General features: G+C 50.1%; 1 protein-coding gene across 6 annotated transcripts in view; it reads right to left on the bottom strand.

Annotated features, from left to right (window-relative positions):
• Window positions 1-16,501, bottom strand: part of STK17B (serine/threonine kinase 17b) — a 28,522-nt gene extending 12,021 nt beyond the window's left edge. For 5 of the 6 annotated variants that reach the window (XR_009545899.1, XR_009545898.1, XR_009545900.1 and 2 more), the window contains exons 1-2: window positions 16,291-16,501; window positions 5,679-5,841 (exon numbers count right to left, since the gene is read on the bottom strand). Coding sequence is in view for 3 of the 6 variants with exons in the window: in XM_060177537.1 (XP_060033520.1) it covers window positions 5,679-5,800 (122 nt within the window). In the remaining 3 variants the exon portion in view is untranslated. Of the gene's footprint in view, window positions 1-5,678; window positions 5,842-9,745; window positions 9,803-16,290 lie in introns of those variants that run through there. The other variant, XM_060177538.1, reaches the window with a different exon arrangement.
• Between the last annotated feature and the right edge of the window lie 3,493 nt (window positions 16,502-19,994).

Raw genomic sequence — 19,994 nt, 5'->3', positions numbered from 1 at the left:
TGTTCTCCTGACTAGGTCAAGTATGGCACGGGAGTCCGTAAGATGTATGGCACGGTCACATGAATAGTGGAGCAGCAAGTGACAACAGGACACTTAACATTCGACACTATTACTGTGGTGCACCATTCCAGTGCATTTCCTTCTCATGCCAGAGTTCCATGACAGGACAGAGAAAAACTGAGAGGAGAAGGAGACTGAAGAAAAGGGAGGGAGGGAGGGAGGGGAGAGAGACTTGCAGCTCTGCTTCACTATCTGTGAAGCTTCCCCCCGAATGCAGGGGTGGAAGGCCTGAACCCAGGTCCTTGTGCATAGCAGCATGTATGCTCTACCAGGTGTGCCACCAGACAGCCCCCAAATGTCTACTCTATATTTTCCAAATTTCCTCTGAATTCGTGGTGTTGGCAAACACCAGAGATCAAGTTGGGAAGGTTTAGTGATGACCAAGTCGTGATTTCATCGTTCAGATTTTATCAAAAGCTGCATCACCTCAACACACCTCTCTGCACACACCTGATTCTCTGGGGAACACATCGTCTCTGTATATTTTCTCACCGGATGCAGAAAGGGCTCAATCGACACATTTTAGCGAGCAGATAAAAGCCAGTCACTCACTCCCTCTGCTCTGCTCTCATCCACCTGACGCCCAGAGGTTCAGCACAGATGTCAGATGGAGTCAGATGAGACTGAGTCACTCATGAAACATCATGGAGGAATTGAGGTCCAATGATTCAAACTGTGGCATGTGAATCCCTAACTTTCCGGCCATGCCACTAAGGAAACAATTCCTTCCTTTATGGCAGGTTTTTATTGTCCCCCATCTTTTATCTGTGATTCATAGTCAGTTACAAGATTAGATTATAGGGTTATGAGGTATACTCCCACACTGCACCCACCCTCCATAAGGTAGATTTTTTTTACAACATACAACTTTCTCAATTTTTTTTTTTTTTTTTTTTTTTGCCAGTTCTTGACTTAGAAGCAAAAGGTTGTCTATAACCAACAGAAAAGTTTTGGCTATATAAAGAAATTCACTTTGCAAAACTTAGGAAGTAGAAACTAATAAGTGAAAATTGTCCATCAGAAAAATAAAACTTATAAGCATCAATTGTAATGATTTAGTTCTGTTGTAATTTTTTAAAACATTTTTTAAATTTTATTTTTTATATTTATTTTCCCTTTTGTTGCCCTTGCTGTTTTTTATTGTTGTAGTTATTACTCTTGTTTTTGATGTCATCATCATTGGATAGGACAGAGAGAAATGGAGAGAAGAGGGGAGACAGAGGGGGAGAGACAGACAGACACCTGCAGACCTGCTTCACCGCCTGTGAAGTGACCCCCCTGCAGGTGGGGAGCCGGGGGCTCGAACCCGGGATCCTTATGTCGGTCCCTGCGCTTTGTGCCACCTGTGCTTAACCCGCTGCACCACCGCCCGACTCCCAGTTCTGCTGTGATTTTATAATCACATCTGTAAGCAACAATTTTACTCAGAAAGAAACCCCACGATGAGGGCTAGGCAGCGCGGCCAGCCTGTGACAGCAGGAAGCTGCCAGTGCGCTGGCCTCCCCGGTCCTCCTCTCTCTCTCCCCCTCCCGACTCCCAGCAGATAAATCGTTTTCAGAAAGGCAGATGAAATGGCCCTGCTCGTCTATTTCAGGTCCCCTCAAGAGGCTTTGCAAGTGAGTTTTCATCCAGACTGGAGCGGGATCTAAGCAGGGCCTGTGGACTGGCCTCACGCTGTGTGTCCCGCCGGACGCCCAGGAGCGAGCGAGTCTCCATGAGTCTCCACCGTGGCTGCTCGTCGCAGGAGCTGCCGGCCCCGGAGCACAGGGATGCCCGCACCGGCCCCGCATCACATCCGAGCAACACATCGTTGGGTTCTGCGTCCCATCCTTGCGCACCGCAGTGTGTGTGCTTCACCAGGAACGCCACCGCTGGGCTCCCGTGTCCCATTCTTAGGGCTCTGGTTTTATTGCGTTTGGCCATGGCCGGGGGAATCACCACTCAGGTCTCTTTTTCTGATAAAGAGGGACAAAGGCAGAGAGAAAGGGAGGCTGCGTCTCTGAGCGGCAGGAGGACACCAGCTTTGACGGGGGTCTTCTGCCGGGCAGAGAAGGCACCCTTCCAGCTCAGCTACCTGGCAGACCGCAAGCCTTTTCTCTTTAAAATTTGACATCTCGATACGTTTTAACGTGGATACTTCTTGTTTGAGCTAGGGAAAGTAAGCTTTTTTTTACCCTAATAATCAGATGGCATAAGGCAAAACAGCATAGGTTTTCCACTCAAAAATGCTAATCATAGCTGAGATGCATAAAGATAATGGGTACTCCTTAAAAAGTTAAGAAAAACATGAGTATTTCTCTAGCGAGTGCACAGAGAAGTTTAACAAAACGCAAAATGCTCACCGGTAACGCCTAACTGCACCTAAAATGGCGACGCTGAGGAGACTGGCCAGCAGAGTGAGGGCGCAGGGCCACCTTCTGCTTCTAGGGCCAGGCCAGGCTGAGGGGCCGGGAGCCGCCCAGGAAGCTGGGTCTGCATCTGCCCCGCTCACCACAAGACCTCAACAAAGCCCTGCCTCCCTCCCTGGGGAGGGCCGGGAGTCACAAACAAGCTAAAAACAGGAACCCAGCTGGGTTTTTTGAGAACAGCGGAAAAAAATGAACTGTCGTTTTAACATCTTCTTTTGGCTTGCAAAAGGGAACTGAATTCTGAAACATATGAAAGTAAATGGAAATCAGTTTATTTGGGAAGATAAACACTAGCTTACGACATGTAAGAACTACACATACATACACAAGACTTACACAGACATACTTCTTACATGCATACAGACAGATTGACAGACAGACAGACAGGCTTACTTGTACTTGAGGCTATAAATGCCTCAGGAGAAACAAGATTAGGACCCCAATATTCAGCTTGCAGAAATATCGAATGCTAAAATTGGACAAAATTAAATCAGATTGATGGCAGAGAGAAGGCTGTGGTTTCCAATCGATTGAGATTCATCAATTAGATCAGAACTTTACCATGCAACTCCTTAGTCCTATCAGAAGAAAAACGCTGGGTCTCTTTCTTTAAAGTATTTGGAAATGAGACACTAGCAACCTAAAGGTTCTCGTCAGACTCCATCTTGACTGTTGGCTTTACCGTGAAAAAGTATACCTGGCTTAAAGTTTATGATTATTGATCATGGCACCTTACTAAAAAAAAAAAAAAAAAACAGAACTAATGATAATGTCCTCATTAAAGTTTACATTCTCCCAAATTCTCAAAAACCTGTACACTTTCACCTCTTCTATGCATACCTTTATTCATGCCAAGTAAAGTTAAGAAATGCTGGACAGTAACACACCTGCTTGAGACCCCAGGTTTAAGCCCTGCGCACACCTGCAGAGGGTGGGGGGTTTATAAGTGGCAACAGTATTGTGGCGCCCCTCTCTCCTTCTCCTCCTCCCTCTCTACCTTCCCCTCCCCTCTGAATTCCTGTTTCTGTCAAAAATAATTCTTATTCAAAAAGACAAAATGCATGCAAATTTAACTGTCAAGACAGTAACTTCGAACAAGATTAGAAGAGAAAACACAAGTAGAACCTGAACTGGAGTTGGCGTATTGCACCAAATTAAAAGACTCTGGGGTGGCTGGGGCGGGGGAGGAGAATACAGATCCTGGGAAAGGATGCCAGAGGACGTAATGGGGGTTGTATTGTTATATGGAAAACTGAGAGATGTCACACATGTACAAACTATTGTATTCACTATCGACCGTAAAACATTAATCCCCCAATAAAGAAATTAAAAATAAAAAAGACAGTAACTTTGAAAAACACTCTTTATTAGGGCACTGCTTAAGGCCTAGCCATTTAATATCTGCTCAGCACAGTGTACAAGCACATCTGCAACAGAAGGAAACTGAGAGACATCTAGTTTGCCCTGTCATCTGGGAAGGAGGGGAAGAGACAGGATGGTGGGCACTGTGCTATGGCGAGACCGTAAATTACTAGCCCCCAGCAGAATCTTTAAAATAAAGTAAACTTTCAAACAGGAAGTAATCCAAGCAATTGCGACTTTTAAATCTGAAGCACATACGCCAGTTGATCCCTAATTAAGTCGGCTTCTACTGAAAGTCTATCTGGCACCGTGCTGCACACTTTGGGCATGTCTATGTAAAAAAGGAGCAAGAAACGGCCTCGACCAAGCTCTCTGTGTTCTGCCTGCAAATGCAGACAATATCACCCCCTGAATCTCTTCATTCTCAGTGTCACAGAGCAAAGCAAACAGGCCCAGAAGGCGGTCCTGGGTCAGAGACGGCTCTCTGAAACGTCAGCCACAGGACAAGCCTCTGAACAAAGAGCACTGCTCAACTACATTCAGATCCTTCAAGAATTCCCACCTGGACTTTAACAACTGCTGCAAAAAGAGAACTGTGTCTACTGAGTGAAGATTAGCAAAGCCACAAACAGAACACCTGACACCTAAGAGAAGTGCACAAACTGGAAAGGAGGACTCTGAGGCAGGGAGCCCTGAATACACAGCTGTCAGGAGGACCAAGAGGGATACTGCTGCCTGAGCAAGCAGTCCCAGTAGGAGGCCACTCGTGAGAAGTGAAAGCTACAGACACGCATTCTCTCCTGTTCCAATGCAAAGAGATAATCATAGACTCAGATCTAAATAGATCCTTAGAAACATTCTGAAAGAATGTAGAACTCCATGTTTAATTCACCATGAAGCACTCAACTATTTTTCACGACAAATTAAATATGCTAGGAATCATGAAATGTGCTTTTTCACGTTCAGTGTTTGATCTAATGTGGTAGATAACAGCCCTGCTCTGCAAAAGAAACAGCGTGTTCAACATCCAACAAGCAAGAAAAGGATCTGTCTTGTATTTGCCATATAAAAAGATGGCCAAACGGAGAACTGCCTTCCACAGCTCGGTCAGTCTGTTTTCACGCTGAGGATTTTCACTGAGATCAACCCCACATCAACTAAGACGTTTTAGGCTAAACCAGAAGGCTTCGTGACAGTGCTGAGTGCGGGCTGGTTACAGAAGCCGACCATCGTCTAGCGACCTCTGCTTTGTGACTGAGCTGAGTGCTCGCAAGACCCCAAGGCTGTGACCCAGATAACTCGGCACTTCTCTGGCAAGTGCCGCACGCACCAAAGTGCTGGGACGAGATGGTCTCGCGGCTCCTGTTGCGGCCTGGCCTGCAGAATCTACACTTGGGTTGAGCCCAAAGAAACCGGTCTTGGCGTACGGGCGGAAGGTCCAGCCACACAGAATCAGACCGTCCTTGGCGAGCTGATCTTCCCGCTGAATCGAACCCTCACACCAGCCTCACACCAGCCTCACACCACGTCCTCTCCACTGTCCGTGCAGTGGGGAAACGGTAACACCGAGAGATCACAGCCATCTGCTTGGGGACGCAGAGTCCAAGAACAGCAGCGCCGGGGAGCGGCCGCAGCTCCCCGCTAGGCTGCCCGCCCTGAGACTCCCTGAGACTAGGGAGGACCGAGCATTAGGAGCACCTGCTAAGACCAGACCCTCTGCGCTCAGCAGACATCCCTTCCCTTCCCTTCTCTCCGTGACTGGATCATGGACTAGGGAGCTGCAGAGGAGTAGAAGCAGAAGTCCCAAACATGAATTTAAATAGCAGGCATGTCGTCAGGCCTCCTTACCTGCCTAGTTCTTTAGATGTGAGTGTATAAAAATTATTAAAGTTTTCCATCTTCATTGGAGTTTGAGGAGTTGTGGTCAGGAGGCCCGATAGACTCCGGCAGTCAAACCTTCTCCTGGACATGGTAGTGGCTCCCAGATGCGTTCCCAGTCACTTACTTTTACCTATAACAACAGAGGGAGATGATAAATGGTGGAACTTAAATGTAGTTAAGACAAAAAAAAAAAAAAAAAGGTCCCAGACAGGATGTGCCGCCTGGTCCGCAAGTCCATATATAGCCAGAAGCACATGTGACGTGCTTTGCCTCCACAGCGCCACATTTCAGAATACAGCCATGACCACAGTCGCTACCTGACCGCCCACATCCTCCCTGCTCTCAGCCCCATAACTCTCAGCAGTCCTGGTTTTCCTTTCTGTCTGTCTGTCTGTCTGTCTGTCTGTTAATGGCTAGAGGGTGAGAAACAGAGAGGTAAAAAGGGGAGGGAAGAGACCGCCGTACTGCCTGTGAGGCCCGTGCAGGTGCTGTGCATGAGGTGGGGTGCGAGGCTCCAGCGGCAAGGCCTTCACGCTAGCAGGAGAGCGACCCCCCAGCCCTTGGCGTATGTGGACACCACAAAGCAGGCAAGCCTTCCTGAACGTCCCTTTATACTCCCGAGCTTAAATTTACCGCTTCACATGCATGCCGTCTAAGCTAACGAAGTTTGGGGTTTTTTTTTTGAGCTGAATTCCAAGCAGACAATGGTGCTAGTGGTGGTAGACTCACATTTCACGTGCTTTCAAGACCGTCAGTTCCAGGGTCAGAGCACACACAGTCCCCACCTGCAGGAAGGTGGCTTCACAGATGATTCAGAAGTGCTGCCACTGTCTCTCCTTTTCTGTCTCCGTCTCTTTCCCTCTCCCTGTCTCTCATCCTCTAGAAAAAATGAACACCGGGAAAGGTGCAGCTGGCAGGTCCCAGGCCCGAGTGACAGCCCTGGAGGCAGGCTCGCACCACCCCGTCCTCGTCACCAGTAAGCGCAGGACGCTTTGCGGCGGTCAGCACACAGCCTGCTGGGCAGAAGGCTCTCTGCACCGTGCGGGCTCGGCGGCCGACAGCACCCACGGTCTTGCTCTGGAATCCACTCAGTCCACGCCTGAGCCCTGTTTCCCTGTAGTGATCGGTGGTACTTAGAAGCACCCAGTTTCAACGTCAGGAATACTCGCCCGTCACAGGGAACTGCGCACAGCAGCAGGCCCCTAAGGAGAGGTGTGTCATGGGTCCGACACTGTCCTGCCTACCCCCACCCAAGACTCCTGTTCCTTCCGCGGCTTCTCCTCCACGCTGTCCCTCCTGTTCCCTGCCCCGTGTGCACTGCTCTTTCTGGTCCCAAGTTCAGATGCCAAGTACACTCAGCTTCGTCATTCGAGTTCAGTATTTTCAGTTTCTCTATTTTTCTGTCTTCAGTCAGCATTCCCCCACCCACCCCACCCCCTCTGAATCTCTTAACTTCTGGGGAAACAGCGTCCCCACCAGCTATGGGGCCACCTCCAGCAGCCTAAGGGGAACAGCGTGGCTTTCTGGAATGACCTCAGACTGGTCCTCATCCGGGTCTGATTCTGCCTTGCCTCCATGACACTGGCTACAAGACCTCAAAGGATGCTACATGGCTTCCGTTCCAGGCTCAAAATTACCTCTGTTAAGTAAAATAAGGCCATCAGAACGGGCCTTAAAGAAAGAAGAGAAAAGGAAGGAGGGAAAGGGAAAGGGAAAGGGAGGGGAGGGAAAGGGAAAGGGACGGAGGGGAGGGGAGGGGAGGGGAGGGGGGAGGGAGGGAGGGGAGAGGAGAGAAGGGGAGGGCAGGGAAACTTGAGTGCCTATAGAGGGCCCCAGAGGACACTGGGAGAAGCCCTGTCTAGAGACCACAGCCTCAGGACTCCGGAGGAGCTATCTTGCCAGTGTCTGAGCTCCGAGTTCTACTTTCCGGAATTACGAGCAAAGGCGCGTCGGCCCTTCAGACCACCCAGCACAGGACTCTCTGTTACACGACAGCCTGCCAATTAGCACAGCTAGTTAAAGCATCCCTTCCAGTGGAGAGCAAGCAATGCAAATACCTTTGTGCATATCTGGGGTCGCTGTCTTTCCTGCCCTCACACCAGCCCACTAGCACTTCCTCAACATTTGCCTTGCTCATTGATCTGGACGGTTCCAGGGGGGAGAAGGTGAGGAGGAATTTTATCATTATTGACTTTACATTCCCCTGACTTTAGTGTAGAAAGATCCAGTTATGCTGTATCTAGAATGACAGTATTATACATCTTAAAGAGCACAGATGAGGATACCTAAGTATTAAAATATATATACTGGACTTAGAGGAAATAAGTATCGTTAAGGGGCCAGGTAGTGGTGCACTTGGTTCAGCGCACACATCCCAGGGCACAAGGACCTGGGTTTGAGCCGCTGGTCCCCACCTGCAGGGGGGAAGCTTTACTGACAGTGGAGCAGGGCTGCAGGGGTCTCTGTCTCTCTTTCTCTCTACCCCCCCTTCCCTCTCAATTTCTCTCTGTCCTATTAAATCAAATAGTTGAACAATAAGTAGATAAAATTCTCCCCAGAGACGCTCTCTCCACACTCCTGGTGTCACTGAGTAGTCACACCACTTCCACATGCAAGTCTCACCCCAGTTTGGCTCAAAGCTGACTTTCAACATTCTGTCTGCTAGACCCTGTGTGGATGAGGTATTTGTGCCGTTTCTTAGTTCTTCAGGCACTTGGTTTCATTGGCCACATGTTCCTCATTGAAGAAGTTAATGTGTGAAGAAGTTAATTCATTTCCACACTCAGTCATCTTTCCAGTTAAAAAAAAATGTATTTGTAGCTGACACAGTTATAAATGTCCTTGTGTGTACTCACATTCATGCCGCACAGAGAAGGGGAGAAATGCACCTGCATTGTCAGTGCAGACTGACTGCCTTCCCAGCGCGCTGTCCACCCAGCAAGTCTTAAGAAATATCAAGTCCAAGGTGTCGGGAAATTGTGAGGACGTGGTAGAGCCTGGCAGGGCTTGACCTGAGGGGTGCGTCTATCCTGTCGGCCTCTCTCTCTACCGAGAGGTTGAGCGAGGGGGACACGGGAACCCCAAGGTTTGCCTCGTCTTAGCAGACTCCCTGCCTCACAAAGGATCCTGCATTTTTCTGCCTCCAGGCACCCGGCATTCCTTAAAACATTAAGCCAGCTCCCCCTGCTCCACCCAGCATTCCTGATACTATGGCCCGTCCTTTTATTATCTACATATCAATCTTCTGCTTTGTCTAACAAATGGCTTAAGGCCTTCACCCTATTCCCCCACCCATTCTGCTCGTTTAATATATTCTTTTCCTACCCTCAAGACTGCAGGGTATTATTAATCCTACCAGTTTAACCCCTAGCAACAGTTGCTAAGAAATTCCCTGCCTTTTTCACCTTTCTCTGCCCCTTTCCTAACCATGGATGGTATTGTCAAGCCACTTCCACTTCCCACTTGGCTCTCCCCCTTTTCCGGCCTGGGGAAGCACATGACGCCAGCCACTGAGGTTTGTGCCACGTGGCTTAACCAGGTGTGCTACTGCCCAACTCGGGTGCTCAGATGAATAAAGATTTGAATGGCCTCGCCTCCACGAGCTTGGTTCCTGGGTCATCTCTCTCGCGTGTCACTAGCCCGACACAAGGAGACAGACTGCATACAGGCCCCTGATTCTAAGGCGTCTACTCGTCTGAGTCTAGACTCTAGGCTCTTCAGCTCATAAAACATGTGCTACAGAGCGAACCATTCATGAAAACTCAAGCAGTCATCTTCCATCAATAAGTGTTTTTTGTTCTTAAGTTTCAGAAGAGTCAGGATGGGTCACATATATTGTCAAAGGCTTCTCAGTAAAGAATGATTTAGAACAGTGAAAAACTGTCAACACTTATTGAATGCATGAGTCCCAAAGTCTAACAACAGGGAGATAATTAAATAAGCCTAAACAACAAGATTTTACATACTCAATCAAACTTGTGTTTCCATGATATTTCACTTTATATAATAGAGACTAGAAAAAGTAAGGCACAAACCAGGATGGTTCTTGTAGGAAAATACAAAGCAAGCGGAAACAGAAAAGAGCTCGGATGGAGAATGGTTATCTCTGGACGGCAGCGCGTGGCTAGGCTACAGGTGTGCCTGTGTGTCTGTTACCTGCACTGAGCAGGTTCTGCTGTGACTGTCAGCAAGGGCCAGCAAATATCTGTGCGTGACAAGACACGGGGGTGTGCATATATAGCTCGTTCTTAGGAGCAGAAACGTACCATATGCCACAGTAGAATGTCTCTCTGACTTTTGTTTGATTTTATTTTAGTTTTTCATAGGAAATAGAAGTAGAGGAGGAGGAGAGAAACAGAGACATCTGCAAACCTGCTTCACCACTCGTGAAGCCTCCCTCTGCAGGTGGGGAGCCGGGGCTCAAGCCTAGGTCCTAGCACTCGGCAGTGTGTGCCTGTAGCGGCTGTGCCACCACCTGACCTCCAAGTCTCTTTACATTGTAAGGATTTGCTTTGTGGAAAGTGTTACAGCTGACATTGCTCAATTCTTTGATTTGTTATGGTCTGAATATTTTCCCCACATTTATATAGAACACATGGTGCTTGTTATTCAAGTAATAAATCAGTTCTTTCGCAAAGGTAACAAGCAGTAGACAGGAATTACAGCCTTGTCTGATACTTCATAGAAAATCAAACACTTAGCAAACCCCACCTTATATAATTATAGTTCTACACAGTGAATATAAATGTGTAGCTTTGAGGCATATTTCTTTATCGTATTTCTTTATCATTTTGTCATCTGTCAAAACCAAACGTATCATTGGACCCTTCAAAAACAAAGATCCAAAGTGTGAGTTCAAATATAATGATACATACTAAGTTTTGCAATACCTCTTATTTAAACTCTGTATTAGAAAGGAAAACTGTTTTTTTTTTTTCCAGATGGTTGAAATGGATACCGATGATAGAAACAGGCCTTACTGACCCAGCTGCTCAGAGGGCTGGTGCGGTAATGCACGCGACACGTCACTGCTTTGCTATGTGCAAGACTCAGGTTCAAGTCCAGCCCCTGACACACTGCAGGAATCTTTGGTGGCATGTTCTTTCCCTCTCTGCCTCTGAAAGAAAGGAAGGAAGGAAGGAAGGAAGGAAGGAAGGAAGGAAGGAAGGAAGGAAGGAAGGAAGGAAGGAAGGAAGAAAGAATGGATCAGGCTGCAAGCCACTTATCAGTATCTTCTAAGGCCAGCGCGCCTGGTTTGTGCTGAAGTTTTCCCTGACTCCTCCTCTCCTCACAGACACGCTGACACGCGCCGTGCGCTGGCTGCCACCACGCCAGGCTGGCACAGGCCTTTGTTAGACGGCAGACGTGGTCAGAGACAGCACTGGGGCAGTCAGGGCCTCAACACTGTGTCGACAAAGACCACTTCTGAACCGTGGCACATTTCACGCTGACGCTAAACGTGCTCCAACGCTAGGGTGCTCTCTTTTCCTCTGGGGGAGAAAGAAAAGAGAGTAGCACGTTTCTGAAGGCGGAACTTCCCGCTTGTCTATCCACCCAGGACATTTTCATCGCAGACTCCTTTAGGCGTATAGTCAAGGCTTCTCCTGCTTACTACACTTGAACCAAACATGACAAGCAAAATATTTCCCTAGTTCACTTCCTTTGGCCAATTCTGCACATTTTGGAGCACGGATGTCACCTTTCTCTCCCAAGCCCTCCTTTTGTGTGTTTTTGAGAGTCAGGGAGAGAGAAGAGGGGGAGACAGAGAGAAAGACCACAGCACCAAATCTTCCTTCAATGCAGTGGGGGCCAGGCTCTTCCTGACCTTCCTCCCTGTTGACTTAACCCTTAGATGGATAAAGGCCAGCCACCTCCCCTTCTCACCTCTCCCCAAGTTTCCGCTAAGTTCTCTTTCACTTCAACAATCCCCAGATAAGATCTCTTCCTTTCTTCCTCCACAATTCACAGACCTATAACTGACCTCAACTTACCAGGGTGTCTCGTTGCATTTGAAATTCAGTTGCTACTACTCTGTTAGGCTTTACTAATTTAAAAAAAAATCTGAAGGGACTTAGGTGAATACGTGTGTGTACAGGTGGGCGGGTAGGTACGTGACCATAGGCATCACCAGGCATTATGGATTGTGTTTTAGAAGGCAAGATACAATTAAGCTTCCAGTTACAAGGCTCCACCAGCAAAAACAGTATCTCAGACCAAGGTCGAGCCTGTCTTCCTTAATGCTCATTGCGACAAAACACAGATATGAGTTAGTGAAGTGGGGAGCAGAAGGAAGTGATCTGGGTGTTCACTTACCGGAAGAAAGCAAGAATGCCACCACCCACAGTAGGACAGACCACCCTCGCACATCTCTAAGCAGGCCTGACCACACGCTCTACTCATTCAGAACCTATTCCACAAAAAGTGTCACAAGACATTCTGCAGAACAGATGAAGCCACCCGGAGAACGCCAGTGCCCACTGGAGTCTCTGCACTGCTTTCCCAGCAGCCACGAGCTGACGGTCACCTCGGCGTGATCCCAGCAGCCACGGAAGGCCGGCGCGCAGCCCGCCAGGCTCCTGTCTTGCCTGCACGTCTCTAGGATCCTGCTCTGCCACCAGCAAGCAGCCTTGCTACTTTTCCTTCAACAGCACGTTCTTACACACACTCTGAATCCACAGTGGATCCTCTCGTTCGGGAGGGATCTTTTACCTAAATCCAACAGTGAGTTTAAACGCCTCCCCTTTGTGCTTCAAAGATGAGGCCCCCTGGCCGGCCTGTTTATGGCAGACCACAGTGGTGTGTGGTGTCTAGGGAGAAGCAGTCAGACTTCAATCCCCAGCACCTGGCAGGAATTCAAACTTCATGTGATGAACTGAATTGTAAGAATTGTGAAATACAGCCAGAACAATGTTAGTAGCTTCAAAGTTTTAACAGGACTAGAGGTCGACAGGATTATTTTATTGTGTTCCAGCAGACCGCTTGCTTTTACATTTCTCTCTATCTCCAGATTAGACGGGCACCTATTCTGTGTAAATACCCAAATTGACTAGGGGCATCAGTATTTTGGTGCATATCTCAATCAGCAAAATCAGATGCTTTCCTACAAAGGACTGATACATTTAGATCTCCAGGAAAGTATTTCAAACTGCAGTGGAAAATGCCTTTCTAGGTTTTTTTTTTTTTTTTTTTAAATATTTTATTTATTGGAAATAGAGAAATTGAAAGGGAAGGGAGAGACAGAGAGAAAGAGAGACAGAGAGACACCTTGCTTCACCACTTGTGAAGCTTCCCTCTGCAGGTGGGGACTGAGGGCTTGAACCTGGGGCTGTGCACTGTAATGTGTGTGCTCAGCCAGATGACCACCCCCCAGCCCCTCTTTCTGGCAGTTACAGCTACCAGGTTTTTCCAGGAAACAGAGGAATTGGAGAGTTACTTATCCGGTAGCTATCAACATAAAGAGAGAATTTTCAGTTCTATGGGCAAGAGGATCCGTTTCTAATTACTGGGTGATTAGAAGCAAAGGTATTAGTGTTGGAATGGGGGTGGCAACACTCAATTTTAAGGAAGAGACTGTATTCCTTAAAGGTCTTCTACTAATAATTTTTCACAGTTTCAATGTAAAAAGTGACTCTGGAACGTAATCCTTTGAGAATCACAGTAGGAAGACAGCTAACTGGCTGTGCCCGACCTCCTTAGAGTTTACCGCCCAGGGGCTGAAGGCACAGGCAATGGTCCCAGGTCCAATTCTGTGCCAAGACAATGAGGCCTGTTGTCACTTTCCTCTCTCTTAAACAGAGTTAAACCCTCTGGAACAAAAGCAAGACACACAGCACAACCACTTAGTAAGATAACAACACAAACCCCTCGTCACTCATGAGATGGCAAATTAAGGTGTGTTGTAAAAATGAATTGCTGTTTACTTATACCATTGCTGAAATGCTGTTAACTAATGACAATGTTGCAAAGAATTACCATTCCTTGAGGATTCAATGTGAAGCTGCCAGCTGACTGCTAACACCAAATGAGTTCCTAAAATGCGAGTGTTAAAAGCTCACAGTGTAGCTACGCCCGTGGGGGGGGGGGGGGGGGGCAGTGTCGGGCAGCAGCAGAACAGGCAGCAAGCACACAGTGACCAGAAGAAACTGACTAGTTTTAAAACGGCAGTGAAGTTCAAGGTCAAATGGAGTCGGAAAACAAGGACAAGTGAAACAAGGCAACACACCTTTTAAAGAAGGTGTACCTTGAAAACCACAGCACTTATTACGACAATGTCTAGATGACATATGTGCTTATAAGTTAATTTATAAGCACATCTCTCAATGGAAATATTTAAAGAATATCTTTTGATAAAGTCATAGGTTTTAAAATAAAAATCACTGAATTTATGTCACCAATATTGTGGAAAATTAAGTAACTACAAAGTTTCCCCAAGTGGAGAGGAAACACACAATCATTGCTAATGTTTCTGAGATGAAAACAAGTACCTGCAGAAAGAAAAAGAATTCTTAAAAGGGGAGGGGGACATAGCATATTGGTTCTGCAAATAGACTTCCCTGCCTGAGGTTCCAAAGTCCCAGGTTCAACCCCCCATACAACCATGAGACAGTTCTCTGGTAAATAAATAAATAAGTAAATAAATAAATACAGAGGGAAAGAGACAGAGAGAGAGGAGCTAGCATCAACCAGAAATCTTTCAAAGCAGTAGACCCAGCCATGCCACCCTTCTAAGCTGCCTACTGGGCAAGCACATACTAGAAGCGATTTTAAGGCAGTTTCAGGATTCAGTGAAAGTGGTAAGTAACTGATTTCCTGGACTTCTGCGTCCTGAACAGAATCTCTAAGATTAAAGCGAGGACGTGCGACTCTTTAAACTATCCAGCAGGACCCCAAAACAAAGCTCTTAAGATGTGCACCCATCTCAGCAGGAGCACAAGCGGCTGTGGGCTTGAGAATGAGCTGATGACAAAGTCGTCGGGGCTGGGGTTGCCGTCACCGTCACCGTGCCCGTCATAATTCACTCTGCAGCTGACAAGCCTGAGAGAAGCCAGGCGCTGACCACACACAGAAACAAAGCCCTTCAAAGTCTTAGATAAATTTTGCTTGAGAACCTCAGTATGTTGCCATGTAAACGTTTTTCACCTTGATTTTAGACTTCAAATTTAGGGGAAAAAAAAAAAAAAAGATGTGTTGTATCTGCACCTCAGAATAAAGTGACTACTAGGGACTTCTTCAGCTGTTAACACGGCTCAGGAGGGTGCGGAGGGGCCTTAAAGCCGCATATTCCGTGGGGATGGAGCGGGGATGGAGCGCAACCCTTAGCAGGCGCATTTCTGGTTTTATTCTTCAGCTGCATCTGGAGAGTGGAGAGCCCATCACTGAAGGGCGGACGGTAAGGAGAGCAGACCCTTCATGCGTCCAGCCGGCTCCACGCTCACTCGGGGACCAGGGGGACCAGGGACCACGGCCGGGCTCCCCACCCGCCGGCTCCACACTGGGGACCACAGGGGACCAGGGACCACGGCCGGGCTCCCCACCCGCCGGCAGCGCAAACAGGCCGGCAAAGGGTGACGGGTGGCGGTGGGCGCCCCCTGCCCTGGCCTGAGCGAGCCGCCAGTGCTCTGTGCCCACCTCCCCGGCCGGCCGGACCGAGGGGCCTCCCGCCAGCGCAGCCCAGTGGGCACCGGAGACGCGCCGGCACCGCCCGCTCTGGACGGCCTGGGCGGGGGCCGTGCCCACGTGTGCCCTCCCTGTGCCCGCAGACGCCGAGCCACGAGCCGCCCCCAGCTGGGGTCCAGGCCGTGCCCCCCCCACCAGGACCCTGGGGCCCCACCACGTGCCGGGTGCCTGTGGACAGGACAGGGGGACAGCACAGGGGGACAGCGGGACAGGGACAGAGTGACAGGGACAGCAGGACAGGACAGGGGGACAGGACAGGGGGACAGCGGGACAGGGACAGAGTGACAGGGACAGCAGGACAGGACAGGGGGACAGGGGATAGGGGGACAAGGACATGGACAGAGTGACAGGGACAGGGGACAGGGCAGGGACAGAGGGAAGGGGGACAGAGGGACAGGACAGGGACAGAGGGACGGGGCCAGGGCGGGGACAGAGGGACGGGGACAGGATGGGGACAGAGGGACAGGGACAGAGGGACGGACGGGGACAGAGGGACGGGGACAGGGCGGGGACAGAGGGACAGGGACAGAGGGACGGGGACAGAGGGACGGGGACAGGACGGGGACAGAGGGACGGGGACAGAGGGACGGGGACAGAGGGACGGGGACAGAGGGACGGACGGGGACAGAGGGACGGGGACAGGACGGGGACAGAGGGACAGGGACAGAGGGACGGGGACAGAGGGACGGGGACAGAGGGACGGGGACAGGACGGGGACAGAGGGACGGGGACAGAGGGACGGGGACAGAGGGACGGGGACAGGACGGGGACAGAGGGACGAGGACAGCGGGACGGGGACAGAGGGACGGGGACAGAGGGACGGGGACAGCGCAGAGACAGCACACGGCCGGGCCAGGAGGGAGGCCCTGCGCACCCGCCCGGAGCCCCGGCGCTAAGCACCGACCTCTCCGGCTCCCGGCTCCCGGCTCCCGAAGCGGGGGCGCTCGTCCGTCCGTGCGTCCGTCCGTCCGTCCGTCCGTGCCGACGCCGGGCGCCCCGGGCGGTCTCTGTCCCGGAGGCCTGGGGGGGCCCCGGCTGAGGCCTGAAGCGAGGCTGACGAGGGGCAGCGCCGCGTCCACAGCCGCCGGCCGGCCGGGCTCTGAGCGCGCAGCCGCCGCCGCCGCCGCCGCACGGTCGCAGTTTGAAAAGTGCTGGGCAGCCCGGGGGCGGAGCCGACGGCCAGGGCCCGCCCCCGACGCCGGGACAGCCAGTCAGAGCGCCGCCGGGCGGCGACGTCACTGCGCGGGTGGGCGGGGCTCGGGGCGCCACCTCCGGGCCGGCGGCTAGGCTGGGCGGGGGCGGGGCTGCAGTGCGGGGGCGGGGCCCGGGGCGGGGCGGGACCTAGTGGTGGGCGGGGCGGGGCGGGGCCCGGGGCGGGGCGGGGCGGGGCGGGGCCGCAGCGCAGGTGGACAGGGCGCTGTCGCTGCTGGCACCGGGTTGGCGGGGCTCCGCGCGCGCGGGGACTCAGGCTGCAGTCCGCCCCGCAGACCCGAGGCCCCTGGGCAGCGGCTGCAGCCGGGCCGAGGAAGCGGAGTGAGTCTAAACTGCCCCACATCGCTGTGCACACCCCAGAGTTCCCTGATTCTTCCTCATCAGCGCAGCACCTCAGCCCCAGGAGATGCAAAGTCCGCTTTGGTGTTTCTTGTTTGTTTGTTCAGTACAATTCAACTAATGTATCGGCATGGCTTGGAGGTTTGTCTATCCTGAACCCTCCCAAGCCCGTTAAATAAATTGAATTCTTGGGCGGTGGCGCGGTGAGTTAACCGCACGTGGCGCAAAGCGCAGGGACCAGCGTAAGGATCCCGGTTCGAACCCCGGCTCCACACCTGCAGGGGAGTCGCTTCCCAGGCGGTGAAGCAGGTCTGCAGGTGTCTGTCTTTCTCTCCCCCTCTCTGTCTTCCCCTCCTCTCTCCATTTCTCTCTGTTCTGTCCAACAACAATGACATCAATAACAACAATAGCTACAACAATAAAACAACAAGGGCAACAAAAGGAAAAATAAATAATATAAAAAATAAATAAATAAATAAATCGAATTCTTGAGGTGTAACTGAGCTCTGTGGGGACAATCCAAACAAGGTACATGGCTAATTTTGTATACAGTGCAGCGGGGGGAAAAACACACACACACAACAAACTATGTGGTACTTGTTACCACTGAAAAAGATGAAAACAATGGAAGTCGTACTTTTTACACGAGCTATAAGATTGATTGCATTTTTGTTTTTACAGTAATTGTAGAGGATTGTTGGGATCATCCTTTCACACTACTTTTAACAGTCAGTCAGCTTGTAAGTAGGTTTTCTCGTTTCCTCCCGGTGAGCTAAGGGAATTACCAGCAGTGCATGTTTGCTCTCAGACAATAGCATTCACTGCTGCAGTTGCTTCAGCAATTCTTTTTTTCAATTATTTATTTATTTATTCCCCTTTTGTTGCCCTTGTTGTTTTGTTGTTGTAGTTATTGTTGTTGTTATTGATGTCATTGTTGGACAGGACAGAGAGAAATGGAGAGAGGAGGGGAGGACAGAGAGGGGGAGAGAAAGATAGACACCTGCAGACCTGCTTCACCGCCTGGGAAGCGACCCCCCTGCAGGTGGGGAGCCGGGGGCTCGAACCGGGATCCTTACGCCGGTCCTTGTGCTTTGTGCCACCTGCGCTTAACCCGCTGCGTTACTGCCTGACTCCCTACTTCAACAATTCTATAAAGCTTGCTTGCTGCTTAACTGATTCCTCGTCCCAACTGGACGTGTTTCTCCATCCTGGAAGTTTGTCACTTGGAAAATGTTTTTATCTTCCCCACCTGCAGAGGGAAAGTTTTGTGAGTGGTGAAGCAGGGCTGCAGGTGTCTCTCTGTCTCTCTCCCTCTCTATCTCCCTTTCCTCTCGATTTCTGGCTGTCTCTATCCAATAAAGACAATAAAAAGAAGAAAGTGTTTTATCTTATTTCTCATTGTTAATATTTGCATTGAGTGGAAGAGTCTACTGTAGAAAATCCACACACTGACATGAACATTCAGTGACGTGAGTTCACAGATCAGAGAAACTGTCATTTCCCTCACAAATTCCCAGTCATCTCTGAAATCAGCAGCCTCTCAGAGTTGCGGGGCTGCATCATTAGCGTGATTTTGGCCATTTTTTTTAATTATCTTTATTTATTTATTTATTGGATGGAGACAGAAATCAAGAGGAAGGGTGAAATAGAGAGGGAGAAAGACAGACAGACACTTGCAGACCTGCTTCACCACTTGTGAAGGGAACCCCCTGCAGGTGGGGACCAGGGGCTCGAACCCGGATCTTGATGCTGGTCCAAGCACTTTCCGCCATGTGCACTTAACCTGCTGTGCCACCACTGGCCCCCATTTTCTTCTTTTTTATTATTACTTTTATTTATTACTGGACAGGGTCAGAGAGAAATTGAGAGGGGAGGGAGAGGTAGAGAGGGAGAAAGACAGACACCTGCAGCCCTGCTTCACCTCTTGTGAAACTTCCCCAATGCAAGTGGGGACCAGGGGCTCGAACCTGGGTCCTTGTGCACTGTAGCATGTGCGCTCAGCAAGGTGCGCTACCACCTGGCCCCATTAGCACATCTTAGTGTGTGTGTAATTCTGCACTCCTCAGTGTCAATATTTGGTAAGTACGCGGCTCTTAGCAGTCTTCTCACCTCAGCCCGACTTCCTCGGGTCACAGACCTCGTCCTGACCCACTACACGGTGGCACAAACTGTACCCATCGCCTCTCTAGGCCAGTCCTTGTAGCCTCATGTCCTACGCTTTAGCCGTCGGCTGCCTACAGGCCTTTTCATATTTCCCACATTCCCCTCTCTCTGCCTTTCCTCTAGCTTTTGCTGCCCTCCGACTCATCAATACCTTATTAATCAATACCTTATTGATCAATACCCTCCCCAGAAATCACAGACCTCCACTGACAACCACTTTGGACTGCCCGGCTGTTCACCAGCTACCCATGCTCTTAGGTGCAGGGCTGACCTGTGGTCCGTGTCCCTCTGGGTTGGCAGGTCTGTGAGCCAGGCTTTGCTACACGCCGCAGTCACAGGCAACCGCGCTTGTTGTCTTGGCACTTTGCTCCGACGATAAAGGATTTTTGCTGAGGAAAAGGCCATGCCGTCTATCGCCCTGCAGATAGACAGAGAAATCCAGGCACAGCAGAGAGGTGTGTCCTGGGGAGTTCCTAGGTGGTCTGATGGCCATTCTGTGGTTGTTGTCCCCTCACTACACAGTTTGTTCTCCCTCTTCCTCTCTCTCTCTCTCTCTCTCTCGCTCGCTCCGTCTTTCTGTGTCCATTTTAGAGAGAGAGATTCAACACAGTGGGGATCAGGCTCAAACCTTGATGGCACAGTATTCAAGGAGCTATTTTACCAGCCTTCTCCATGTTGGCATGCTTCTAATTCTGCTTCTAAGTCCCTTCTGTTTCATTGGTTTAATCCCCCTGCTTAACACTGTATTCTATTTACATCACCACTGTTAACTAGCACCGCCCTTCCTGCAGGGCACTGGTTTAATCCCCCTGCTTAACACTGTATTCTATGTACATAACCACTGTTAACTAGCACCGCCCTTCCTGCAGGGCACTGGTTTAATCCCCCTGCTTA

The sequence above is a fragment of the Erinaceus europaeus genome, chromosome 18, assembly GCF_950295315.1.
Source record: "Erinaceus europaeus chromosome 18, mEriEur2.1, whole genome shotgun sequence".
Classification (NCBI taxonomy): Eukaryota; Metazoa; Chordata; class Mammalia; order Eulipotyphla; family Erinaceidae; genus Erinaceus; species Erinaceus europaeus.
This window is presented reverse-complemented; position numbering and strand designations above follow the sequence as displayed.